A 24,150-nucleotide genomic window follows, 5' to 3' on the forward strand; every position below is an offset into this window, starting at 1 on the left:
ATGTTTACATTGTTTCAATATTGTAATTCAAACACCTTCAATAATAAATACATACATCTCACTCAGTTGAATGTGTGAAAGACAAAAATTCCTATAATTCCGACTTTTCTCACGTATAACGACCTGTCACCCGATCTTTATTGTTAATTCGACGAACAGATTTTATAAAAAACAAATGAAGTTTAATATTTGATTTTGTTGTATGTAATTATTATTAAATGTCAATAACAGTGGTTTTTATGTCGGTATCCAATTACGCAAGGGAGGGTTGCCGCGCCGCCGTCACCGCCACGAGCGCTGACTTGACGAGTTCATCCGCGACTTGACCTTTACGCAAGTCATCAAACATTTGCATAATAAATCATTCTGACACCCCTGATGAATGATACGAAGATAGGTTACTTTTGATACGTCTTTTACAAATAGGTAATTTGCGTTTAATATTAACACTGAAAGATATTTGTCGTTGTATTTCGTAAGTCGAAGGTGTTCGTTCGAATTGTATTTATAAAAAATAAAAAACATACAAACCAATTCAGAACCTCCTCCTTTTTGAAGTCGGTTAAGGAAAACAGCCAGCACTTTTATGTTACTTGCATTCCTAATTTAGATCAATGATCCGAGTTCGTTATTCTTTCACTTAGGCGAATTATTCGGCAAGTTCGGTGAGGTGAGGAGGGTTGGGGAGGGGTATAGTTATTGCGATAGCTTCATATCGCAGCCATCGCTAATTCATTTCGATGGTCTACTTTTACTTAGAAAGCTAAACCAATGCTCATTAACAACAAAAGTGTCTTTGAAAATATAGTTTGTAGCAATTTGTCAAACTAAAATTTAAAGCTATAGTCACATTGAGCAGTGTATCTGCGGTCAAAACTTTTTTCCAGTTTAAAATAGTCTTATCAGAACACGAACTGATTTCTGTCGCTCCGTTTTCCTTGTGTAATACTTACTATTTGCGACATGTAGGACAGCTCAATATAATGATAAACTTTGCAATAAATCTATGTCAAGTATATCGCGAAGACCTCATTGAATCTTGAGTCAGTGTTTTCGAGGCGATTAAATATGAACTTGACATTAAACAGTTAAGGCGCGTACCGCCAGCGCCACAGCCGGCTCGCCTCGCGCCGCCATGTCAGTAGTCATCTCGTAGGGAACGAGATGATGCGCTCCACGTTTCTCTATCGGACGCGTTTATGTCTTTATTATGCAAGTTGGTAGTAAGCGTGTTGTAAAATAATTGAACTAGAAACAAGTTTAATACTTTTTTCATCTAACTTTCATTAGTTTCTTAATAATTTGTGTACTAATTATGTATTATTTGTATTAATTTAATACACTAATTATGTATTAGTGTATTTATATTTCGTAATGGAAGTGATTTTATTAATTTAACTCTAAATGAAGAACAAACGATAGTTTTATGAATCAAAACGAATCAATTTTCTCGCACTCGCAGTAAACAATACTAAGTCAAAACAGCAACGTCGCATTTTTGGAATGTTACGATATTTGCGTAGGAGCGGAGCGGCAACGCGCCAACTCTGCTTGTTACACCACAAATATACGATAAACATAATAATCTAGATGTTCGATAACTTGTAATACAAAAGAACAACTGCAGTGTAATCTACTGATTAGTTATTTAAAAACAGTGAAATTCGTTACAATGATGCGTCATCAGTACGTTCAACTAAAAAATATTTTAATTCCAGTATATGTATTGATACGAATTGTTAGGAATTGTCGACCGGATATTCTAAACGGTCCATTACATAGGAATACCGACATCTCTGTGTGCGACCGCGTGGGAGCTTCAGTAAGTTGTGGTGCAACAACTTTTGTGTGCAGCAACATTAGTTTACGCAGAAAAAAAATTATACACAATTAGAATTTAAAAAAAAATCTGTTGTATATTACTGTTTTATCGTAAATAGATAAATTTAACGACAGATTACTAAAAAAAGTAGTAAAATACCAATATTTAATTTAATAATAAACCTTCAATTTGTCTTTAAGCTGCCGGTCCACGTGTCCGTACAGACGTAACGAGCGACAATTTGCTGTAGTTATATAAAATGCGATAAGCGAGCAGTCAGGTGCTAACTGAAACGTTGCTATGGTATAAAGTTTGTCGTGATCGCACGCTCAGCTCGTAATATACTTAATCTCAACATATAACAAACTGAGGTACATTACACGTGAACAACTATCCACGAGGTATCTTACTTCAGGGTTGAAATTATGAAAATTTATAAACTGAAAAAAAAAAAACGAACAAGGGACTTTAAAATCTTCGTCCTAGTATGAGTGAGAAGGAACTTAGTGAATCGAAACTTTTGTAAAGATGAACCCTTTGCCCTAGAGCGCAAGACACAAGCCTGCTCGCCGCTGAGCCAGCGCTCTTGATTATAATCATTGCTATGTCGTTGTTTATAATTATAACTAAACACAATTAGATACGTGGTTTACAAAACAATCGCGTCGCGTCTCGATACACGACAAATAATAGAAGATACATTGTAAATACATGATTTGACATGTGACATTGCAGGCATGACATAGTTTTGGTCACAAGGTTCGCGAGTAAGTTACGAATGTAATACGTAACGTGTGTGTCCGGCATAATGTCTATCCATCGCGTCGCGCGCAAGGCTAGCGTATGTGTCAACACTTCTTGTCCCACTTTATCTCTGCTGATTTATGACGATTGCACTGTAGACGACAGCGGTCACCTACTTACTGCCTAATACATACAAATGTTGAACCTTTATGTTCTCCTTTGTCAAGTGTATCGGCTGACACTGTATTGTGTAAAAAGGCTTATAGTTTTTTTTTTGTTTTTTAAAAGGCGATTTTATAATATCTATCACTTGGTAATATGTTCAAGTAGACTGGAGTTATTGATGCAAGCTGTATTTTCCCGCCTTTTTCTCAAACTCTTCAAGTATGCATCTTTGGTTTAAACCAATGAAAATAAAACAATGGCGTCATGTTTTACAAACTTACAATCACACGAAACATTCTTCAAATTTCTTTACCTATGAACTTTCACACACTCGGCGGTTGTGTCGCAAGGACGGATGTTTAGTTAGCGCCATACCTTTATTAGAGGGTAACACTGGTATAATGCGGTTCAAATAATGTGCATGAATCTGCGCCATAATGTTGGATGTATTGTGTTTGTTTGGATGGATGGATGGATGTTTGTTTGAAGGTATCTCCAGAACGGATCTTGATGAAATTTGGCACAGATGTAGAACATAGTCTGGAAGTAAACATAGGCTACTTATTTAGTTTTTGAGTCGCGGGCGACAGCTTGTATTTACAATAATTGTAAGAAATATACTAAAGATTAAAAAAAATATGCTTTTAAAACCTCGTTTATTGCAAAAACCTTAACATAATTTAACAATTATTCTACTATGCACAATATAAATACTCTATTTGTAAATGTATGTGTACAAATTCAGTTACAATATTATTTTAAAACGTCACGAGGCCGCGAGTAAAAATACAAAAAAATATTCTATCAACTTTCAAGGCATTCACATATCACATCGTTAGTATATATTTATTCAAATAAATAGGAATTTTTTTAATACAAGAAAGGGATATATTGAGTTGTTTAGGAGATTTGTAGATTTTATATAACAATATATTGTGAACTATAATAAAGTTCAAAAAATCAAACTTGCCCATTGCTAAATCATATTGTTATTTATTATGTTTATGTTAGGTAATTTGCCTAAAAAGAGTACATGTTCTACAATACCTGAAATAGTATCAATACATTGTACATTTGTTCACAACAATTTCTGTAACAATGTCAATAAAAAACTCGATTTATCATAATGTAAAAATAGTAAGGCAAATGTATAAAGTTGTGCTAATTCCCATAAATTATCAATGATCAATGTTTTCAACAATAAGGCACACTAATTGACACTTTAAATTTACAATTTTTTATAGTTTAGGAAATTATTTTTTTGTTGTATACAAGTTGCAAATTTTACGCTATAAATAATTAATTTCAGATTTATTTAAGTACAAAAAAAATTATAAAAGTTGATTTTTTTGTCCTATTTAATAATAAATTTCTTCTATAGAATAAAAATAAATAAAGGGCTAAATGCGAAGTATAAATTATTTACAAAAGAATGTTAATCATAATAAGAAGTGGATGTTTTAAAACCAAATAGTTAATTATTAAAATAAAAATTTAAATAAATAATAGTATTGTTTTTGAAATTTCGACAACGACTAGGTAATATTTTGTCGTGTTGTAAACATTATGTCAGTCTGTAAAACTTTTTAGTCTATACATAAATATTTGTGTGAAACGTACGTATGTGCATAGTAATTATTTTTTTGTTTATTAAACCGCCGGCGGTAGAATACTATCAGTGCGTAATTCCTACTAAATATTGAAATTACCTACAGATATAAAAATGGCATGATCCTTTCATGAAAACATATATTAAGTAGATAATTTTTTTTTATATTTACTAATTACATTCTATTTTGAAGGCCCGCGACAATCTTATAACGAGTGACTTAAAATCTTAGTTATAACATAAATTATAATTTTTTATATAAAAATTAATGATTTTATTTCATTTCCTTGATTTAAAAATATTTTTGTTATATCCATAGTTCATTTTAACGATAACAAGTAAAATATATGAACATTATAGTACATATCTTCACAAAACATATGATAAAATAATCATGATATGCTGCGATTAAAAGGCAAATGTGAAGTATTGGACGTTTTTTGTAGTCGTTGAGTTCGGAAACGCTATGCAATCTATATAAGTACAATAAAACGACAATACAGAGCTAGCAGCGATTTGAATGGTTATTAGTCGGTTTTTACACATGATACAGTTTCACGGCGCGGGTGTGTCGGAGGCGCGCGGGAAGCGGGAACAATACCGACGCCGCAGCGCTGCCGCCGCCAGCCGCCGTGCGCGGGAAATCGCCGCCGCAAAAACGACAACTCTTTCGGAAACCGACGGCCGCGAACAATAGAAAGAAACTTGCCAACTTTACTCACACTTCGAAAACGAATTCATATGGCGGCTGCTTTCCACCGCGCGAGAGATAATTGTCGATATGATAACCTCCATCTACATCATTCGCGGCTCGGGGGAAATCGATCAACCCGCGGTCGAATCGTGGGAGACCACCCGGGGAGGCCGAGCTCTTACAACGATGTCACGCGCACACCGGACACTTACAATTTGAACAGCCTAACGTGTTACGTAACGAGTAGATCACACGATTTAACTTAATGCATCGTCTCGTGGCACACTAGGCGGCGCCTGCCTCCTGCTTCTGCTGGATGATGGACTCCCACTGCGCGATGAGGCGCGTCGAGCTCGGGGCCAGGAACTCCTGGCCGGGCGCCAGCTCGCACAGCTCGGCCAGCGACTTAGCCGGTTTAAGGCTACCTAACGAGTCGTGGCCGGAGCCGGTGCGCGGCGAGGGCGAGCGCGCCTCGTCGCCGAGCGCTGCGTACAGCTCGCCGATGGATCTTGCGGCTTTGAGCCGACCCGGCACAACACCCTCCTCCTCCTCCGACTCCGAGCTCGTCTCGTTCTCGCTCAGCTCGATGTCGAACGGCTTCTGCCTTCTCCTCATCTTCTTCAGCTCGTGCTCCCTGTCCTTCATCTCCTGGAGCTCCTTCTGTATTTTCTCCTCGACGGGCACGTACCCCTTGCGGACGGGCTTACCCTCGGGCGTCCGCGTGATGGCGGCGGGCGCTATCGTGATAGGCGCGAGCGCTGCCGGCGAGAGTATCGGCTGAGGCGCCAGGCCCACGGGCGAGGTGGGCGACACCGGGGACGTCCCCACGGACAGTTTTCCCTTGCTGGCGATGAACCGCTGCATGATGCCCTTGGTCCCCGTCTGCGGGGTGAACCTGCGCGTATAGCCATTCGTGTGGAGCAGCGTTTGCGTGGGCGGCGGCGGCGAGGGCGTGACAGGGCCCAGCAGTTGCGAGGTGGAGACGGCGCGGCTCAGAGTCCGCTGCGGCTTGTCCGTGGCGTCGCCGTTCACGTGCCCGTTCTGCTTGGCCACGTCCACGGTGGACTCCGACAGAAGCCTGTTCATTCTGAAGTGCCCCTCCTTGAACTCGCGCTCCCTCTCCGTCACCTCAATTATCTCCCTCTGTATCCTCGAGAGAGGATCTTCTTTCAGCGACGCCTGAAACGAAGAGATTAAAATAAATTTCCGGTGACTGGATAACACTCCCAGTAAAATTGCATAGGTAGTAAATACGATACACTCGAGCGAGGATACCTCAGATCGCGTCGCCGCAGAGAACGCGATAGTACCGAGTAAAGTATGTCTCGGTCTCTCGATGCTTTGATATACTTGTTTCTATTGACCTTATAAATAGATCGCGCAAAACCAGTCTATATACCTTACTAGTAAGGCCTTTTTAATGTATGTTATGAAAGACGTCTAGACTTATTTCAATACGAGCTGTCGTTACACTAGCCATCGGCCGCCAATGTTAACGAGTTTAAATTGAAAAGTACAAACCATGAGTCATTTGGATTAATCACAAATTAAATAAATTCAACAGTTTCTGCAACAGATGTTTTAATGGAGACGTCGCGATCTCAGTAAATATAAAAACGTGCGCCGACTCGCAACTCCGGTAGGTAGGTAGGTATTTAGGTTTGAAAAGGTCGCCACGGCTGCATGACGTGATTTCAATCATTTATGCTGATATGTACGAAACACGTTTATGTACTGTTAGATTAACAGGCGATGCTGTTACCGTTCAACTTATCGAACTGAACGACATTACTTTTCTTCTTACGCGAATTTTACCAAATCTTACGTTCTGCTTTGATCAATGACGCATCATAATAGAAATCTATGCTTTTCTATGAACAAATTTAATTGCCCTCAATAGTGGATATCAATTTAGCAGTGATTTGATTTAGAGGTCGAGCAGTGTACTGTTGCACCAAGTGCACTGGCCCGACTGGCGCTGGGACCTCAGCCCGGTACCACAATACCTTTACTGTTTCAAGTCTACTAGGTCACATGGTTTTTATTTCTTGGTTCTGTATTTCTATAATAATATAGAAAAATTAATGAATTAATGAAAGACTCAAAGTTATTTATTGATATTCTTATGCTAGTTGTTTTACAGACATCATTTGAGATCTACATACATTCCACATTGACATACTATTCATGTAAATTGAAATAACTGTTGTTGACGTGCACGATGTAGCGGAGATGTGGGTACGAGGACATTAATTTGTAACGTTTCAGTTGAATAAATAACCAAAACGAATTAAAGTCGCTTTAATCGACAATTATTGTGTTGTAGGTATGTTACATGATAAGACAATAGCCGTCATTCGCTACAGGAACATTCGATCGCATAAATCGAACGGCATCGAAGATAAACCGTCTTTATCAGATGTATAACAGTACAGGTAATCTCGGCCGCGAACGACTGCCGGCTGCGACGCTTGGTAAAAAGCTATCCATTTTAAAGGTCACAAATCCGCATGTGTGTCCATCGTACAGGAAAACTCGCGGTTGGCGGCTGGCGAGCAGAGCGCAGTCGGCCACCGTCCGATCCGACCACTGCGAGAGTATCCCATGCCGGTGCCGTCGACCTACGAACTCGCGAATGCGATCGCGGCCGATCCTAAGCTTAACTGGAGCGCGGGCGCATTCCGGTATTTCAGTTTAAATACTCACTTCACTCATGGCGGATAGTGACACACTTGAACGATATCAACAATGGAAACACAGTGGAACTTCACGTATCACAACATCACGAGCACGACACTTGACACGGCTGCGATGGTCTGCGGCGCGAATGCGACTGTCTGCGGCGGAGCGGGACGTGCGTCGCGTCGGCCGGCCGCGGGCTAACGGCCTCTCGGATCACCTCTCGACTAATTGGCGCGAGAGTGAGAGGCTCCATGTTACCTGTAGAAAAGAGAAAGGATCACAACACCTGGTGCCGCTTTACCGACGCGACTGCGCTGTTACCGACAGCGGCCGCGCGCTGTGAGTTTGAAATTCGAGCGCGGATTTACGCGTCGTTGATTTTGGGAGGGAGCCGACACACGGTGGTCTCAAATCGGATTTGAGGGACTTAGGGTCAAAGTGTTCGTTACCAGTTTTTTCTTTATGGAAATGAGTAGAGGACATCAACCCAAATAATAGTTGTCATGTACATTTTTTGCCTAAAGGTTGTAGTTTGGGCAGAAAAAAATAATCATCGTTTTTTTTGTATGAAACGCATCAAAAAATGTTAAATTGTAGCTAAGCCCTGTTTGATCCCGCCTTCAAACCTTTTTTTTCTTAATCCCTGTCTAGTCTACTATCGTTACACATAGTAAACTTGCGCAACTAGCTGCTACTCTTCGAGATTAAACGATTTAAAAATTTGCAAAATCAGGATTATTTTTAAAATATTTATTTTGTATTTACATATTTTATTTGCACCTACTTTATAAAGAACTGAATAAAAATGTATTTAAACTATGATTATAATGTCAATATCAAACATAATATCAAAAACTAGTGTCTAAACTTACTCACTATTGCTATCACCATGTTGCAATTGCAATGTATCTACATCTTGAAATTTGATTTCTGACTCTGTCGAAAAAGGTAGCAGCTCTTTGGCTCTTGGCGATAGAACCATTGCATTTTGATTTCTCATACGAGGTCTTAGCGCTGAAATCTTCGGATCAGACGACAACCTTTATTTACTTCAACCTTTTTGAATTTTGATGGCTCCGAGTGTTTCTATTTCACCTCTTATATTAGTTCTTATAGCTGCCAAATTTGATTTCTGACTCTGTCGAAAAAGGTAGCAGCTCTTTGGCTCTTGGCGATAGAACCATTGCATTTTGATTTCTCATACAAGGTCTTAGCGCTGAAATCTTCGGATCAGACGACAACCTTTATTTACTTCAACCTTTTTGAATTTTGATGGCTCCGAGTGTTTCTATTTCACCTCTTATACTAGTTCTTATAGCTGCCACTGTTGATTTTGTTTCTTTTGTTAATTAAAAAAAAAATAGGACGACAATAGAACGTTGAAGACGGTCCGTCATTTTCCCAAACAATAGTTCCATCAGGTTTCTGCAGCCTTATTGGAACTAGACTAGCCATAAAAATACTAGTCATCAAATTCTTCATCTGACTCCTGTTTCCTGTTACTTTGACGGGAAGCTCCATCTAAGCATTGTTTGTTTCCCTAAAACTATCGAAGTGGCAATACATCAATTTTAGAGAGGCAGTGGGCGAAACTGGCTCTGAGCTGTATCCGTCATATTATTAAGCTTAAGCAAGCCAAATTACAGTGTTATCCAGACAAAGAAGACAAGACAATTACTAATGAAGGAGCATCCATTAAACTTCAAGCCCCTGCTGAACTTGACAGTATCATGACTTCTGGATGTACTTGCTTTTGACTTGGACTCTACTGCAGAATTACAGCTTATTAGTAAATGGGGCTTAGATGGAGCTTCCCGTCAAAGTAACTACAAACAGAAGTCAGATGAAGAATTTGATGACTAGTATTTTTATGGCTAGTCTAGTTCCAATAAGGCTGCAGAAATCTGATGGAAGTATTGTTTGGGAAAATGACCGACCGTCTTCAACGTTCTATTGTCGTCCTATTTTTTTTTAATTTACAAAAGAAACAAAATCAACAGTGGCAGCTATAAGAACTAGTATAAGAGGTGAAATAGAAACACTCGGAGCCATCAAAATTCAAAAAGGTTGAAGTAAATAAAGGTTGTCGTCTGATCCGAAGATTTCAGCGCTAAGACCTCGTATGAGAAATCAAAATGCAATGGTTCTATCGCCAAGAGCCAAAGAGCTGCTACCTTTTTCGACAGAGTCAGAAATCAAATTTGGCAGCTATAAGAACTAGTATAAGAGGTGAAATAGAAACACTCGGAGCCATCAAAATTCAAAAAGGTTGAAGTAAATAAAGGTTGTCGTCTGATCCGAAGATTTCAGCGCTAAGACCTCGTATGAGAAATCAAAATGCAATGGTTCTATCGCCAAGAGCCAAAGAGCTGCTACCTTTTTCGAGAGAGTCAGAAATCAAATTTCAAGATGTAGATACATTGCAATTGCAACATGGTGATAGCAATAGTGAGTAAGTTTAGACACTAGTTTTTGATATTATGTTTGATATTGACATTATAATCATAGTTTAAATAAATTTTTATTCAGTTCTTTATAAAGTAGGTGCAAATAAAATATGTAAATACAAAATAAATATTTTAAAAATAATCCTGATTTTGCAAATTTTTAAATCGTTTAATCTCGAAGAGTAGCAGCTAGTTGCGCAAGTTTACTATGTGTAACGATAGTAGACTAGACAGGGATTAAGAAAAAAAAGGTTTGAAGGTGGGATCAAACAGGGCTTAGCTACAATTTAACATTTTTTGATGCGTTTCATACAAAAAAAACGATGATTATTTTTTTCTGTCCAAACTACAACCTTTAGGCAAAAAATGTACATGACAACTATTATTTGGGTTGATGTCCTCTACTCATTTCCATAAAGAAAAAACTGGTAACGAACACTTTGACCCTAAGTCCCTCAAATCCGATTTGAGACCACCGTGCGACAGTTGGACAGGATGGGGTTGTTCGGGACCTGTTAGGGGAAGTCATGTGTGAGTGATAGATCCTTCTACTTTAATTAATAGTTTAAAATATTGTTTAATTAAACAAATGTGACATCAGGGGTCTCACAATAAAGGAAAAATATATTGTTAATATTACCCATCCGGTACACATTCTAGTAAAATAATGTATTTCGATGTTTGCCCTCAGTGAATTTCTTAAGTTATCCAAATTAGTAAGATTGTTATTTGTTTTAGAATAACTTTGCGCGTTGCGTGTATAAAATATTAATTTAATTTGTCACTTGCGTACCAACTTGTCAGCGAGACAATGCAACAATTAAAGGCTGAACGCATATTTAATGCATACCATGCATGTGTGGTTCCTAATGCAGTCATTGTAATTGTTTGTATATTTGGCCCTTGAAGGAATTACGTTATTCCTCTAAAGGCAACTATCAAGTGATGAGAACATACAAGTTGTGGTCAACTAATCATAGCAAGGAATCAAATCTACCGATTAAAATCGTAGCTACGGCCGAATTTGTCCACAATATTCACATTTAAAACATTGTAAAAAACGAGAAGGGAGCACTTCAAAATCATATGACCAACCTGACGACGAACAGTAGACAGACAGTAACCAGACAGTCGAACACGTATGTCGTTTGTGACGGTGTAGATTCACAAACGTAAATATGTGGGTATGTTACAATTATCATATCAAAATGAAACAGTCCTTAAAGTAAAAATACTTTATTGTTCAGTGTGATTGTCATGACTTCATGATGTTGACATGACATACAAATTAATGACAAAAACATGCCTTTCAGTCTTTTATATAATATAATCTTAGTGACTAGAACAGTTACAATCACAATTTTTTTTAAAGAATAAATTTTAGCTTATAGTATTGAACCAGTTCAATTTAGTTAGAAAAGTTTAGAACTGACATATCTCATGTAAAGTTATATACTCACTAATATGCTTATGCTAAGTATTTAATATCTTATGTTTATGCTTAAGTAAATATTATGTATACATTTCAACCCAAAAAGGTTTAACTAATTTAATAAATATAGAAATTTATAGCAGACCACTATATTCTGTTCTGCTTACTTCTACCTCCTTATCTCTGCATTTAAATAAATAATAAAAAGCTTTATAGAAACATTTTAACTTAATTTTTGAAAATACTGTTATTTGTGAAGTCAATAATACACAATACCAAAACTCCATCAATTTCCTAAATTTGCACTTGTATATATCAGAATTGTACATATCAAAAGAAAGACCTTCAAAGTTGATTGATGACAATAATTTCAAATGGCACATAACAGAAAAGGGCTTACAATTAAAAATAAAATTAAGTCTTTGAAAAAGGAATGTCTGTTATATTCATGTTACTTAAATTCTTATGAAACTATACTAAAAAGTAGAATTGTTATTCTATATATACTAGATTAGAGATCATAATGAATTTCATTTTTAACCGCTAATGTAATATTTCAAATCCTTCAAAAAGATCTTTCTTCTTCGGTTTTACTAAATATCTAGTTACAATATCTACATAACATTTGGAACTGAATATTGCAATGTACATGGCTTAGCAACTAAAGGTTTTAAAGATATTGGCTTAATTTGACTGTCAATATGACTAACTCTAAGATGTCTAGAGAGATCACTGGTGCGGAAGAACCCCCGTGAACAATACTGGCAGATGTATGGAGTGTGGTTGGTGTGCTGCTTCAGCAGGTGGAATTCCAGCATGGTGGCAGTGGGAAATGTTTTGGTGCATTCCCCTATGGAACATTTGAACTTCTCAGCATTTTCATGTTTAAACATGATATGGTGAGCGAGACTCCTTTTTACTCCAAATGCTGCATTACACAACCCACATGTGAAAGGTTTTTCACCTGTGTGTTTACGCATATGCACCTCAAGGTTCGAAAATGTCTTTAAGCAAATGTTGCACTGTCCCGACTTCTCAGAGTGCACTCGTCGTATGTGCGTTTGCAAGTTGCCTTTCATTGCGAAGGCCATGCCGCAGAAACTGCAAATGTTCTGCTTTTCATTTGTATGTAAATTCAGGTGAGCATTCAGTGCAGTCTTGGATTTCATGCACTTGTTGCATAGATGGCAGCTGAAGTTCCTCTCATCACTGTGCACGCTTTGATGTTTCCGGACAAGATTTTTGTCACCAAATTTCTTGTCACATATTGGACAAGAATAAGGTTTTTCACCCGTGTGTGTCCTCTTATGTCGTATCAACGAAGCCGCCTGCCGGAAACGCTGAGAGCAAAATGGGCAGACGTATGGTCTCTCTCCAGAATGCACCCTCATGTGTGTGATGATATCGTTTTTCCTAAAGAAGCTGTTGCCGCACGTTTCACAGGTAAATTTTCTTTCGCGCTTGCAATGGTAGGTGTCAACGTGCCGCTTCATTGCACCTTTCGTACGAAACTTGGCTTCGCAAAACGAACAATCAAATGGTTTCTCACCGGTGTGAATGCGCATGTGATTTTGCATTGCCGATGGGCTAATTACGAGCAGACCACAAATAACACACTGTATAGGAGCAGCTTTGGTTCTCCGCACATTCTTTTTAAACAATTTTTTTCTTTCTTTTCTTTTACCTTTCTTTTTCTCAATATTCTGCAAATGTTCAGAGGCGGCATCTGACAAATCATAGTCGTGATCAAATTCGTTTACTTCTTCAACGTTTTCAAGCTTAACTTCTACTTTAATTTTTGTTTGTATTTCGCTGAAATAGTCATTGGATAGTGACCGTAATGTTTTGTCGGATGCTTCACATTTTTGCACAAACTGGTAGCATACAGCGAGCTCAGCAACACAATTAGAACATAACATTGATGGTAATCCGTCTTCTTCACTAATATTTATATTGACGCACCGCATTATTTTAGCACTGTATTGAATATCATTTTGTTTACTAAACACAGAAATGGTTGCAGATTTATCTAAACACACTCTACACAAGTTTAAATCCATTGTAATGTAAGATTTTCAGCCCTTTAATAGTGTCCAATTTTCGTTTCATATAAATGTATTGTAAGTAATCGCGCAGATCGATTCGATCTTAATATTTAATAAATGATGATGATGAAGATGAACCAAAACCGCCATAATTTCAATGACAATTGTCAATGTCAAATTTAAAAGGTTTCTTGAAAATGAAAAGAGTAAATTACGTTGTGACGTTGGATACAAGGATTTTGGCCATTATTTTAAAATCGGTGAAGACGTTAGGCCGCAGGGTTCACGATGTTTTAACAATCTAATCTCCTATAAGTCAGGAAAATAAATATTTAGCATTTTGTTACAGTTTCGGATCAGGCACTTTCTCAAATTCACACTTTCGTAACATCCTCAAAACGAAACAAAACTAGTTTTGATGTGATTTATTGGAGAGTATTAGCCTTAACACCTAATGCCCCTTATCTGATAACGTTATTATTTAATTATTAAGATTTTCCATTAGGATCTAATTTCGTTCTACTGCTCCTCGAGCGCAAGAGGAGGATATGAACTCATCTCAGTATAAGTACATTTAATTACAGTTAATTATTTGAATAGAAAATAAAAAATGAAAATCGAATTGAATATGATTTATTTCAAAACATTTGCATATTTTTATATATTTATATATATATTGGAAGTTTACTTCATTGTTCTCTATCACAGTCAAGATACACAGTGCTTAAATTACAGAAAAGAAACAAGCCGAGTCCATTAAAACAGTAAAAAGCAAAATGGAAAAGTTAACAGTGTTCAGAAATAAAACAGGAAGGTCGAGTGAATGAACTGGTCGTTTGCCCAAAGCACCCTCGTCTCGTGTTCTACAGGTCTCGCTAATTACACCAACCTGGCACCGCCTCGCCGCGGCATTTACCCGTCGTCCACTCGTAAGCGCCGCGTCAAAGCGGTTCCTGGAGGTTGCAATCGTCGATGACTTAAGAAGGGGACTGGTAAGGTACCACCGAGTGTATAAACTTACTTCCTCATAAAACAAGTATAACTAGTAAAGTTCACAATTTACAATCAAAAATATTTTTGATCCAGTCAAAACGATTTACTATGATTGCTTATTAAATATTGCAGTTAAAAACTAAATAATAAAGACAATGCTCTGCGCAACTTTCACCCCATTCATAAATTATGCAATCAGTCAACAAAATACACATGCAAAGTTCGCTCATCACCGGGGAAACTATTCCACTGATATCTCTCACTAAAGAAAACCTTATAAAAATACTCCCACAAACTTTGTGTTACTTCAGTTTTATATAAAAAATTCTTCTTAACATATTGAAAAGCTTCAATTCATACAAATTTGCAATCTGCAAACATAAACAAATGTTTCATCTGTCGCTTACTTGGCTGTTCAATGTATGGAGGCAACATAATTTATTGACATTCATTCATCTAGTAAATAATTGAACGACTATAACCAATACTGCAATCTTTTGCATTATTAGGAGAAAAGATAATTTAAGAAGATTTGTGTTAATAATGTATTAATTTTATTCTCGCATATTATATACTTGAATCCAAATGGAATCTAATTTTCTTATTTGAATAAAATATGGCTGCCATTTCTTTACAAAGTCATAGACAATAGTTATCCAGGTCGGTAAAACAGTATCCCAGATGTTGCAACATTAAGTTTTATTGTAACAAAAGATTGCAGCATTTGAAAGTGAGACTCGCGAGACGCACACAAACACTCAGTTAGGCCGCAGCTCCTATACACTATAAGCTCCGGCGGCGTCGCCACACGACACGCAGCTACATACATTAGCACCAGAGAGATGTAGGACACTGTACGACACGCGCACGACACGAGCACGACACGCGCACGACACGCGCACGACACGCGCATGACACGCACGCAAAGCCGGGCCGCACAATAATGCGCCTCATCCACTGTCACTTATATACAATTTGTATTCGACATCTTAATTCGCCGCTCGCTCACATTTTCTACAATAATATTGCTAAAAAAACCTTTTTGCGCCAAAACTAACTTACATTTATAAAATTAATTTAATTCACCTTAGCATTTATGTACAAAATGTCAAATATATAAATTGTCTATGTCCGTTGTCCCTCAAATGTGTCCCCAAATAAATTAATATAACAATTTAATTGTAATAATTTAAAATTATTATAAAATATTGAAATTAAAATAAATTACAACATTATAGTTAATCCCGCACAAAATATCAATAATTATGTACACAATGTATAACAAATTGACAGTTCAACATTTTTACACTTATCTGATTCATGTTTTATAAATATAATTATGTTACTTGTTACTATAATTGTTAAATAAATATTATATTATATAAAAACTAATGGGACATAAGTTGATAATTAAATTACAACTAAATATAGTACAAAAAAAATATCATAACACTTCAAAATACAAATATTAATTGTGTATTAAAAAGCATAGCGTCAATATTAAAATCTGTGCCCAAAATAAAATTACTTCAATGTCAATGTTATAATAATTTTCACAATATCATTTAAATGTAATAAATAAAATCAACTAACCGCCTAAAAATATGTCTGTTTATAAATATATTAACTAATTATTAAACTCTAATTGCACTATAAGTTCTCACATTGCACCAATTCCGATATAATTCCGTTTGTAGAGAGCAACACTCACTTCATACACTGGTGTTGCCATAAACAGCAATATTACAAACATCTTTATATTATTGTTTGTCAACATAATTTCATTTAAATCAATTAAATTCCCATGCTCCTATTATATTTGTGGTCAATTGACATTTTTTTTTTCATTTGTATTGTAATATATACTCAAAGTATACAATGGTATAAACTAAAAATATTTGTATGGAACAGATTTTAAATGTCTAAAATCTTTAATGAGACATGGCCATGGTCGTGTAATTGATTTGTACACACTCAACGCATTTTATACAAAATAATATTAAAAAAGGAAAGGATTTTTAGTTTATCACAAACTATATCCGCCATATTTATTAGTTTCTGTCAAGTGAGTCTTGCTCGGACTTTGTTTTTAAATAATAAATAATGAAATCTATATCTATCTGTCACGCGGTCACTTGTGTAATAGTCAGTAGACGTGCCGTCACGTGTAATGTGTACACATGTACACGGTGCAGCTAAGTGCAGGTATGTGTACTGCGGTCAGTTGATGGCTTGCTCCGTCATCTGCAGACAGAGCGCGTCGAGGCCGGAGTAGTCGTCGTGTGGGCTGCGCGCGGGGCGGGGCGCGGCGCGGGGGGCGGAGCGCGGGCTGCGCGGGGCCGAGCGCGGGGCCGAGCGCAGCGGGGGCGGGGGCCACATCGCCGGGGGGAAGGGCGGGTACGAGTGGGACTTGCCGCGCGGGGGCGGGGGCACGAAGCGCCGGCCCCCCGCCGGACGTGGGCACGCCGCGCCCGACCGCCATCTGGTGAAAGCATTGGCAATGAGCGACTTACCGTCGAGGTAAGAGTGAGGTACTGAGTGAGGTACAGTAGCGGTGGTGTACCTGGGCTTGTGCCTGTGCGCGAGCAGCGGCAGTTCCCCGACGTGGTGGAAGAACTGTGTGGGAGGCAGGCGGTGCCGCAGCCGACGCAGCGCCTCCTGCAGCTCGGCGCGTCTGAACGCCTCGTGGTGCAGCGCCTGCGGGACACCACACAGTTATATCATCACTAATGTCGATCTTAAAAAAACAAAGGTCAATATCGTGGAAGGTGAAATTCTCTATCCCATTGCAGGAGAGCGTGCATAATATTACCAATTTGATTAATATAATTTTATTCATGTGAGGTACCTTCTCGACGAGCCAGCAATGGAGCGACATGGGATCGACGTGGTCGGGCTCGGGCTCCAGCGCGGGCCCGGAGCACCCGCTCAGACACTTGGACGCTGCAAGTTCATCTATTATAGTTTTAAAGAATCAGGAAGTGCTATATGGTAATGAGAAACCCTAAGTTTAGTAGTGTTACCGAGGTCCAACGCGGCGACGATGGCCGGGGGCAAGTCGGAGTCGGGCGGCATGGGGCTGAGCAGCAGCGCGCGCAGGCGGTCCAGCGCACGCGGCACCGCCCCCGCCGCGCCCGCAGCGCCCGCCCTCAGCTCGCCCCGCACAGCCTCCAGCACCGCGCCGCGCTCTGACAGCTTCTTGATCGACACCAGGATCTTGTGCCGTGCGCCCTTCGTCACACCTGCACATACACACACACACACACACATGGCCGTATATCATAAGATTAATCCAGAGAAGAACGAGTCACAGTGTCACACCGACGTACCGAGCTTCTCGAGGTACTTCTCGTCCATGGCCATCATCTGGTCGTAGGTGACGTTGGTGAAGAGCCAGATGTACTTGTGCAGACGCAGAGACTTGAGCCAGGCGGCCACGGTGGACATGCCGGGGTGCTCGGTGAAGTTGTGACAGCGCAGGTCGTCGAGGCGGGTCTCGCTGCCGGTGGTGCCGAAGAGGCCGCCGATGGGCCGCAGCTGACTCAGGCTGTGTTCGCTCGACAACGAGAAGCTCCGCGGCTTCTGGACGAAGGGCTCGTCTGTCAGGTTCTCCGCCGACGAGGACATCTGCATGAAGTCGGTCGACGGCGGCGTCAGGCTGTTGGAGCGCTGCGACTTGGGCTGTCCTATCGCCGCCTCGAAGTTCGCCAGCTCGCCGTCCAAGCTGATGTCGACGTCTCGGCCGTTCTTGGAGAACGACTCTTGCAGGAGATCGGTGTAGGAGTGCTCCGTCGAGTCCAGGATGCCTCGGAATTCGACGTTTTTGCCTATCGTTCTTCTGAAGCTGTTGTTGGCGCCCCAGATGTTGGTGTCGGGCAACAGGCACGGGTCTATCCGCTGCTGCCAGATGGACTCGGTGTTTCTGTTGCCCGATATGTGATTTTCTAAGTAGCGTAGCCACTGTGTCAGTGTTCTGAAACGTTTTCAAGTTATTCTTTATTAAATTGTTTTCGCTTAGGTAATACAAAAATTTTTACAACCATTTCATGTTTCTCGCGATATCTAAGGGAAAACTAGATTTAGCAAAACAAACTATTGCACAGCACACAGATGGGATGTGACATTACACCTAAATGACTATGGCTAGTTCAAGATTATCTCAATAAGAGGAATGGAGTAGATACGGAGGGGTTGGTGCCTGACCTCTGCTCGAGCTGTGTGAGCGCAGGATGTACGAGGAGGTAGGAGAGCAGCTGGCGGCAGAGGTCGGAGGCGGCGTGCGGCGCGGGGCGCGGCGCGTCCACACAGCGCTGCACGAGGCCGGGCACTGCGGCCACGTACACCGCCTTGCCGCGCTCGTTGTCGCCGCGCAGCAGCGGCAGCAGGCTCACGAGCTGCCGCAGTCGCTCTACACCTGCAATGTCACATAATATATAGTAATAAACTCAATTTCGATGTCATTCATAACTAAAACCTGTTGCCGTCTGCTGCTTCTAGTGTGCAGGTTGGAGAAAAGATGTTATACAAGGTAACTAAGCCAAAATTACAGAACTCTGGTTAGAAAATTGGTGAATATACATTTTAAGAATTGTCAAATGTGATAACTAGTAATAGGTTTCTTTCTATTAACTATTCTAATAAATAATAACAATTCACAGTGGTAGATCCCACAACAACAATATTGGTTGGTTGGACAAATGGGCCAGGTCACCCGGTGCAATACCACTTCCAAGCAGAAGAGAGGCATGAAATGGAAGCAATTCTGTGTTTCATCTGATTAGTGTGGTACTAGAAGCCTAATTTTAGTCCTCTTTCCCTTCCCTCCATTTTCTCATTAGGAAAGAATGGGAAGGGGAAATGGATTTGACGAAAGAGGGTACGAATAGGAAGGGGAAATATCCACTTTCTGTGTGTCCCCTTCTTCAGTGATTAAAAGTAGGCAATGTATTTGCATTTGCGGGTGACTTTGGGCAACAGTCGCTTCGCTATTTTGGCGAATTCAGGTTGCCATTTGCCACCTTTTGACATAAAAAACAATAATCAAATTTAGTGTTAGATTTTTACACACATAACCTGTATGTATTATGTTGAAGCAGTAGTGTTGTCAGTAGTGTCAGTACAATATGACTTACTTTGTAACATCCTAGTTCACGGCAATATGGGAGGTGACCCTTGTGTTATCTTAGAGTTCAAGACTACATTGTTGTTTGCTATGTTAGGTCTAGATTCCAGTAACACCACTTAGCTGAGCTATACTTAAAATTAATTGTTTCTATATATTTGTTATATAGGTTTAAGGGAGAGGGGGACCAATTTCCTAATAACCTATCAATATAATTTATATTGCACAAAATACATTGCATCTTTTAAATATAATTACATTTGATGCTACTTTGTCTGAGCTGTATTGTTATCATTGCGTGAATTTACATTCCGCACGGTTTAAAAATCCAGGTTTACTTCTCATACGATTTGTTGTAATAAATAAAAATTTGTTTCATTTGTTTAATGTCATATCAGAATACACCCTAAAGTTTGCTACAACCCAATAAGTGTCATAAACATTGTCACAAAGCTAAATGAAAGTTGATTAAATATTTTCATAGTAATTACAATTAAATATCTGATCTTATCTTACCCTCATCTTCATCATCATCATTCCTGGGCGCTAACAAGCTTGCCAGTAGGGTCTCGTCGTTGGCGTCTCGCTCCAGGCGGTCGTCCTCCACATGCTGCTGCAGTGCAGCCTCCACGGCGCGCTGCACGAGCTTTAGCCCCGGCCAGGGCACGCGCCGCGCCAGAGCACACGCCACCACGGTTCTCTCGCACGTGCCCCATTGCTCGAAAACTCCAGCCACACCCCCCAGCTGCTCGGAAAACGTGCCGTTCATCGCCGCAACGGCATATCAGACCGACTAAATGAGATCTGTTTGTATTCAACACGTCAAAGGTACGTGACAGCTGATTGGGAGACGGTAACTTGGCCAGTTTTTGTGGCAACAATACTGCGAGCGGCGGCGGTTGGGGCGGAAGGCCGGTGCGAATGACGTGTTCGTCTATTAATTTTGATTTGAAGATTGCAGGTAGAATAAAAACATAACAATTATTTTATTTCGAAGAGCAGTCAAATTATCAAAATCCAAAATGGCCGATTACAGATAAAAATAACAATACAAATTTTCAAAAATTATCAAATTAATAAAATATAAAAAGAATAGCAAAAAACAGTATTAATTTCAAATACATATCATGACGTTTTCTATTAATTTTCTTTAATTAAAATAAATTTTTTGACAAAACGACGAATAAGCGCCATCTACCATACGATAGCCTGAATATTGTAAAAGTGCTCAGTCTACTTAACAAGAGATGGCGGAAGTTGTTTTTCAAATAAAATTTTACTTCCTAAATGTTGTTTTAAATATTTCTTAAAAACAAATCTGTTGTTAGTATTCTTAAAATGATTATGCTGAAATGTATTAATAACTTTACATGACACGGACACCTTAATTTTTTTGTAACCATACAAACTGTATTAATTCCTAGAAAATCACGTAACTGGTTGCAAAAGGCGGATCTGTCTTGCACTAAGTTAATATTTAATTATTTCTTCTTAGATAGTTATCCTCCGGCGCCTGTCACGTCGTCCTCCGGTGGCCCTTCAGACAATGCCACAGATTATGTAGGAGACAGATAATCTGCCGCTGCGCTTTGGCGGTAATTTGTTATTTTGTGTTCGATCGAGCGTTCGTTGCGTCAATGTTGAATCCCTTACTTTACAATTACGAATGGCTTTAGAGACAATTTTTTTTACACAAGACGCAATCATCGGCGGCTCTTTATAGTTAAGACCACACCGAATTATGATGAAATTGAAGCGGATGTAAGATTGACATTTTTAAAACTTGCAGATTTCTTAGTAATATTATCAATGCGAAAGCTCAGATGTATGGATGTTTGTCCGAAACGGCTCAACGGATCTGGATGAAATTTGGCACAGATGTACAGCATAGTCCGGAAGAACACATAGGCTACTTATTAAGTTTTTTATAATTCCGCTCCGACGGAGATGCGGGCGAAAGCTAGTTGGTTATATTTTGTATAAATATATCTGAACATTGTCCTAATATTCTCGTATATTTGAACCGTCGTTAAAAATGTCTGGGAACCATCGTAGATCGTCAGTTTATCAATTACACTAACTTCAATTGAAATGAGTTCCAATTTTCAGCCACAACGCACTTGACAAGACTATTTTATTAAACTGAGACCGAAACATGAAATGAAAGGCTGCGGTTGCTAGAATTTTTATTGAACGTGAAAGAAAAATATTATTATTACATAACTTATCTGCGCATGCGCTGTAAATTCAATAAGCTATTTTGCGGAGCTACAGCGAGGATAAATATTCAAAAGAAATATCTATATTAAATCTTAAGAATTATAACAAAAGCAGCATTGGAAGGCGTCAAAAATTTATGCGAAGAATTTTAATCCTTTAGCGTCGGCCATTGTCCAGTGACGGTCCACGGGCTCCTCCGCTAGCCATCGCGATCTGTTGTTGAGTTTCGTACTGTCAATGGACAGACGACATTTATCTAACATCTATTTCTATTCCGAGATTAAATCCTTTTCAAAGATAAGCTCAAAAATAGTTTTGCGGAAAATCGAATTTTGCATGCCTTTATTATGCTAATAGATGGCGCAGCAAATTGCCTCAAGTTACTTAAATTTGCATTAATTTAAAATATTTTATTGATTATATTATTTATCAAAGCTTATTATCATATTTAATAAGGGGGTGCGTGGGGCGGTGGGGGTGGGGGTATTACTTTCTTAAGCGCCCCTTCTTTCTTTTAAACCTTTTCTATGAATTCTTGAATATTCCGTTATAAAAATCCTTTACTATTCGTAATCTTGAGATCGCTCTCTAATTATTTAATTAAGTTTATTTGCCAATTAATTGATGAAACAGAATTTGATTAGTTTTTAATTTATAAGCGAATACCGATTTTATATGCGCTTGTTTTAGAGATTGTGTTTAGAGTTTTCTTCTCTGATCTTTTTCCTTAAACATCAGAGTGATGTTATTATATTTCAATATTAAAATCTTACAAGCTTTTGACCGCGTCTTCGTCCGCGCGGAATTCAATAACCTATGTGTTCTTACAGTTTTCTACATCTGGGTCAAATTTCAACGAGATTCGTTAAGCTGCTCTCTTCTTCTAACAAACATTCATCCAAACGATCAAACTTTCGCATATATCAGTAAATAAGGCATGTAGTTCTATAATGGCATACGTTTTTTTGCATTTAGAGCATAGAGATTCAAATGTAATATTATAAAGTTATGGACAGGACACTTTCCTTCAAACAGTTTAAGAAATGGCGCTGTCTAATTTGTTTAAAGTGAAATAATTGAGGAAATGGCTGATAAATGAGGTAATAATTAGGCTTATGACCTAAAATATTCTAGTATTTGAACTAAATTAAAAAAAAATATTGTAAACAATTAAGAAATAAAAATTTCGATAGAATAATAACGAGTTTTAAAGTTATAAAATCTTCAATAACATTGAAAATTATTCTTATATGTGGGTTGCATGTGTATGTTATTACAGTGACACGAGTCGGCGTTTCAAACTTGACAACTGAGTAGAAGCAGTGGTTAGTACCAATGCGATTGAGCAGAAAAGTTTAGTTCATGATGTCCAGTCTTTATATTCTTAAATGTCTTTGTTTCAAAGGAAAAAGATGCAACACTTTTACGACACTACATTGTAGGAGATTGTTTTATTACGTCTTAAATAAAATGCTCCAATGCTTTCCCGGTGTATTCATAAAACTTGTGTAAAGTTACAATACAACCGCTTCTCATTGGCTGATGCAAGCGAGATGTGATGCGTTTGCGCAACGCCCGCCCTTATCGTATAGTACTCGTGTGAATGAGTACGGTTACGTAACCAATCACAGATTGTATATTGTTGCACAAATACTATATAGAAAGTTATATGTTCATGAATTTATAACAGGGGAGAAATGGATATTTATTTAGTTTTTCAATAACAGTGAGAACAAATAGGTAGGGGCTTCTAAATATGAAATAAGGCTTTGTTCAAGTTACTTTTATATAATAATAACATCAGTGTTGAATAATAAATTTATTTCTAAGTTGCTAGAAGTTTCTAGAAGGAAACTTACTTAATTCTAAGGTTACTGAATTCTACAATCAGAATATTGCAAGGTAACATCTAAAATGTCGATTTTATTTAATAAATGATATGTTATCAATGAATATTTAGTGTATAAACAATATGTCATGAGAACTTCCGCTGCAATAACATTGTCACGTGTCCCGCGAGGTGGCGCTGGCAACACTCAGCGTGACAGATGTGACGCGGGACGCGTGACGCGGGACGCGTGACGCGGAGAAAAAGGGGTGATAAAGAAAACAATGCAAAAGTAATTCGTACACCGGTATAGTCTATGTGGGAGAACTTAGTTATTTTGAAATGGC

The 24,150-nt window shown here is 38.7% G+C and overlaps 3 protein-coding genes across 4 annotated transcripts; all 3 read right to left on the bottom strand.

Annotated features, from left to right (window-relative positions):
* Window positions 1–4,631: 4,631 nt before the first annotated feature.
* LOC106710105 lies at window positions 4,632–7,916 on the bottom strand. The gene is made up of 2 exons (XM_014502082.2): window positions 7,741–7,916; window positions 4,632–6,213 (listed from the first exon to the last, which is right to left on the bottom strand). The coding sequence occupies exons 1-2, from the start codon at window positions 7,747–7,749 to the stop codon at window positions 5,320–5,322; spliced, it is 903 nt and encodes a 300-aa protein (XP_014357568.2). The 5' UTR covers window positions 7,750–7,916; the 3' UTR covers window positions 4,632–5,319.
* Window positions 7,917–7,942: 26 nt separating this feature from the next.
* LOC106710094 (protein Smaug) lies at window positions 7,943–20,751 on the bottom strand. 2 transcript variants are annotated; one of them, XM_045681026.1, is made up of 8 exons: window positions 20,272–20,751; window positions 18,837–19,047; window positions 17,963–18,606; window positions 17,657–17,875; window positions 17,482–17,576; window positions 17,197–17,330; window positions 16,996–17,115; window positions 16,231–16,920 (listed from the first exon to the last, which is right to left on the bottom strand). In XM_045681026.1, exons 1-8 carry the CDS (start codon window positions 20,522–20,524, stop codon window positions 16,854–16,856), a joined length of 1,743 nt encoding a protein of 580 aa, XP_045536982.1. In that variant the 5' UTR covers window positions 20,525–20,751; the 3' UTR covers window positions 16,231–16,853. The 2 variants fall into 2 exon arrangements, with proteins under 2 accessions (XP_045536981.1, XP_045536982.1); XM_045681025.1 differs by lacking the exons at window positions 16,231–16,920; window positions 16,996–17,115 and adding an exon at window positions 7,943–7,974.
* Window positions 12,142–13,766, bottom strand: LOC106710133 (zinc finger protein OZF). The gene has a single exon (XM_014502120.2). The coding sequence runs from the start codon at window positions 13,653–13,655 to the stop codon at window positions 12,210–12,212; it is 1,446 nt and encodes a 481-aa protein (XP_014357606.1). The 5' UTR covers window positions 13,656–13,766; the 3' UTR covers window positions 12,142–12,209.
* Window positions 20,752–24,150: the final 3,399 nt, after the last annotated feature.

Source organism: Papilio machaon, chromosome 14 (assembly GCF_912999745.1).
Source record: "Papilio machaon chromosome 14, ilPapMach1.1, whole genome shotgun sequence".
In the NCBI taxonomy this organism is placed as follows: domain Eukaryota; kingdom Metazoa; phylum Arthropoda; class Insecta; order Lepidoptera; family Papilionidae; genus Papilio; species Papilio machaon.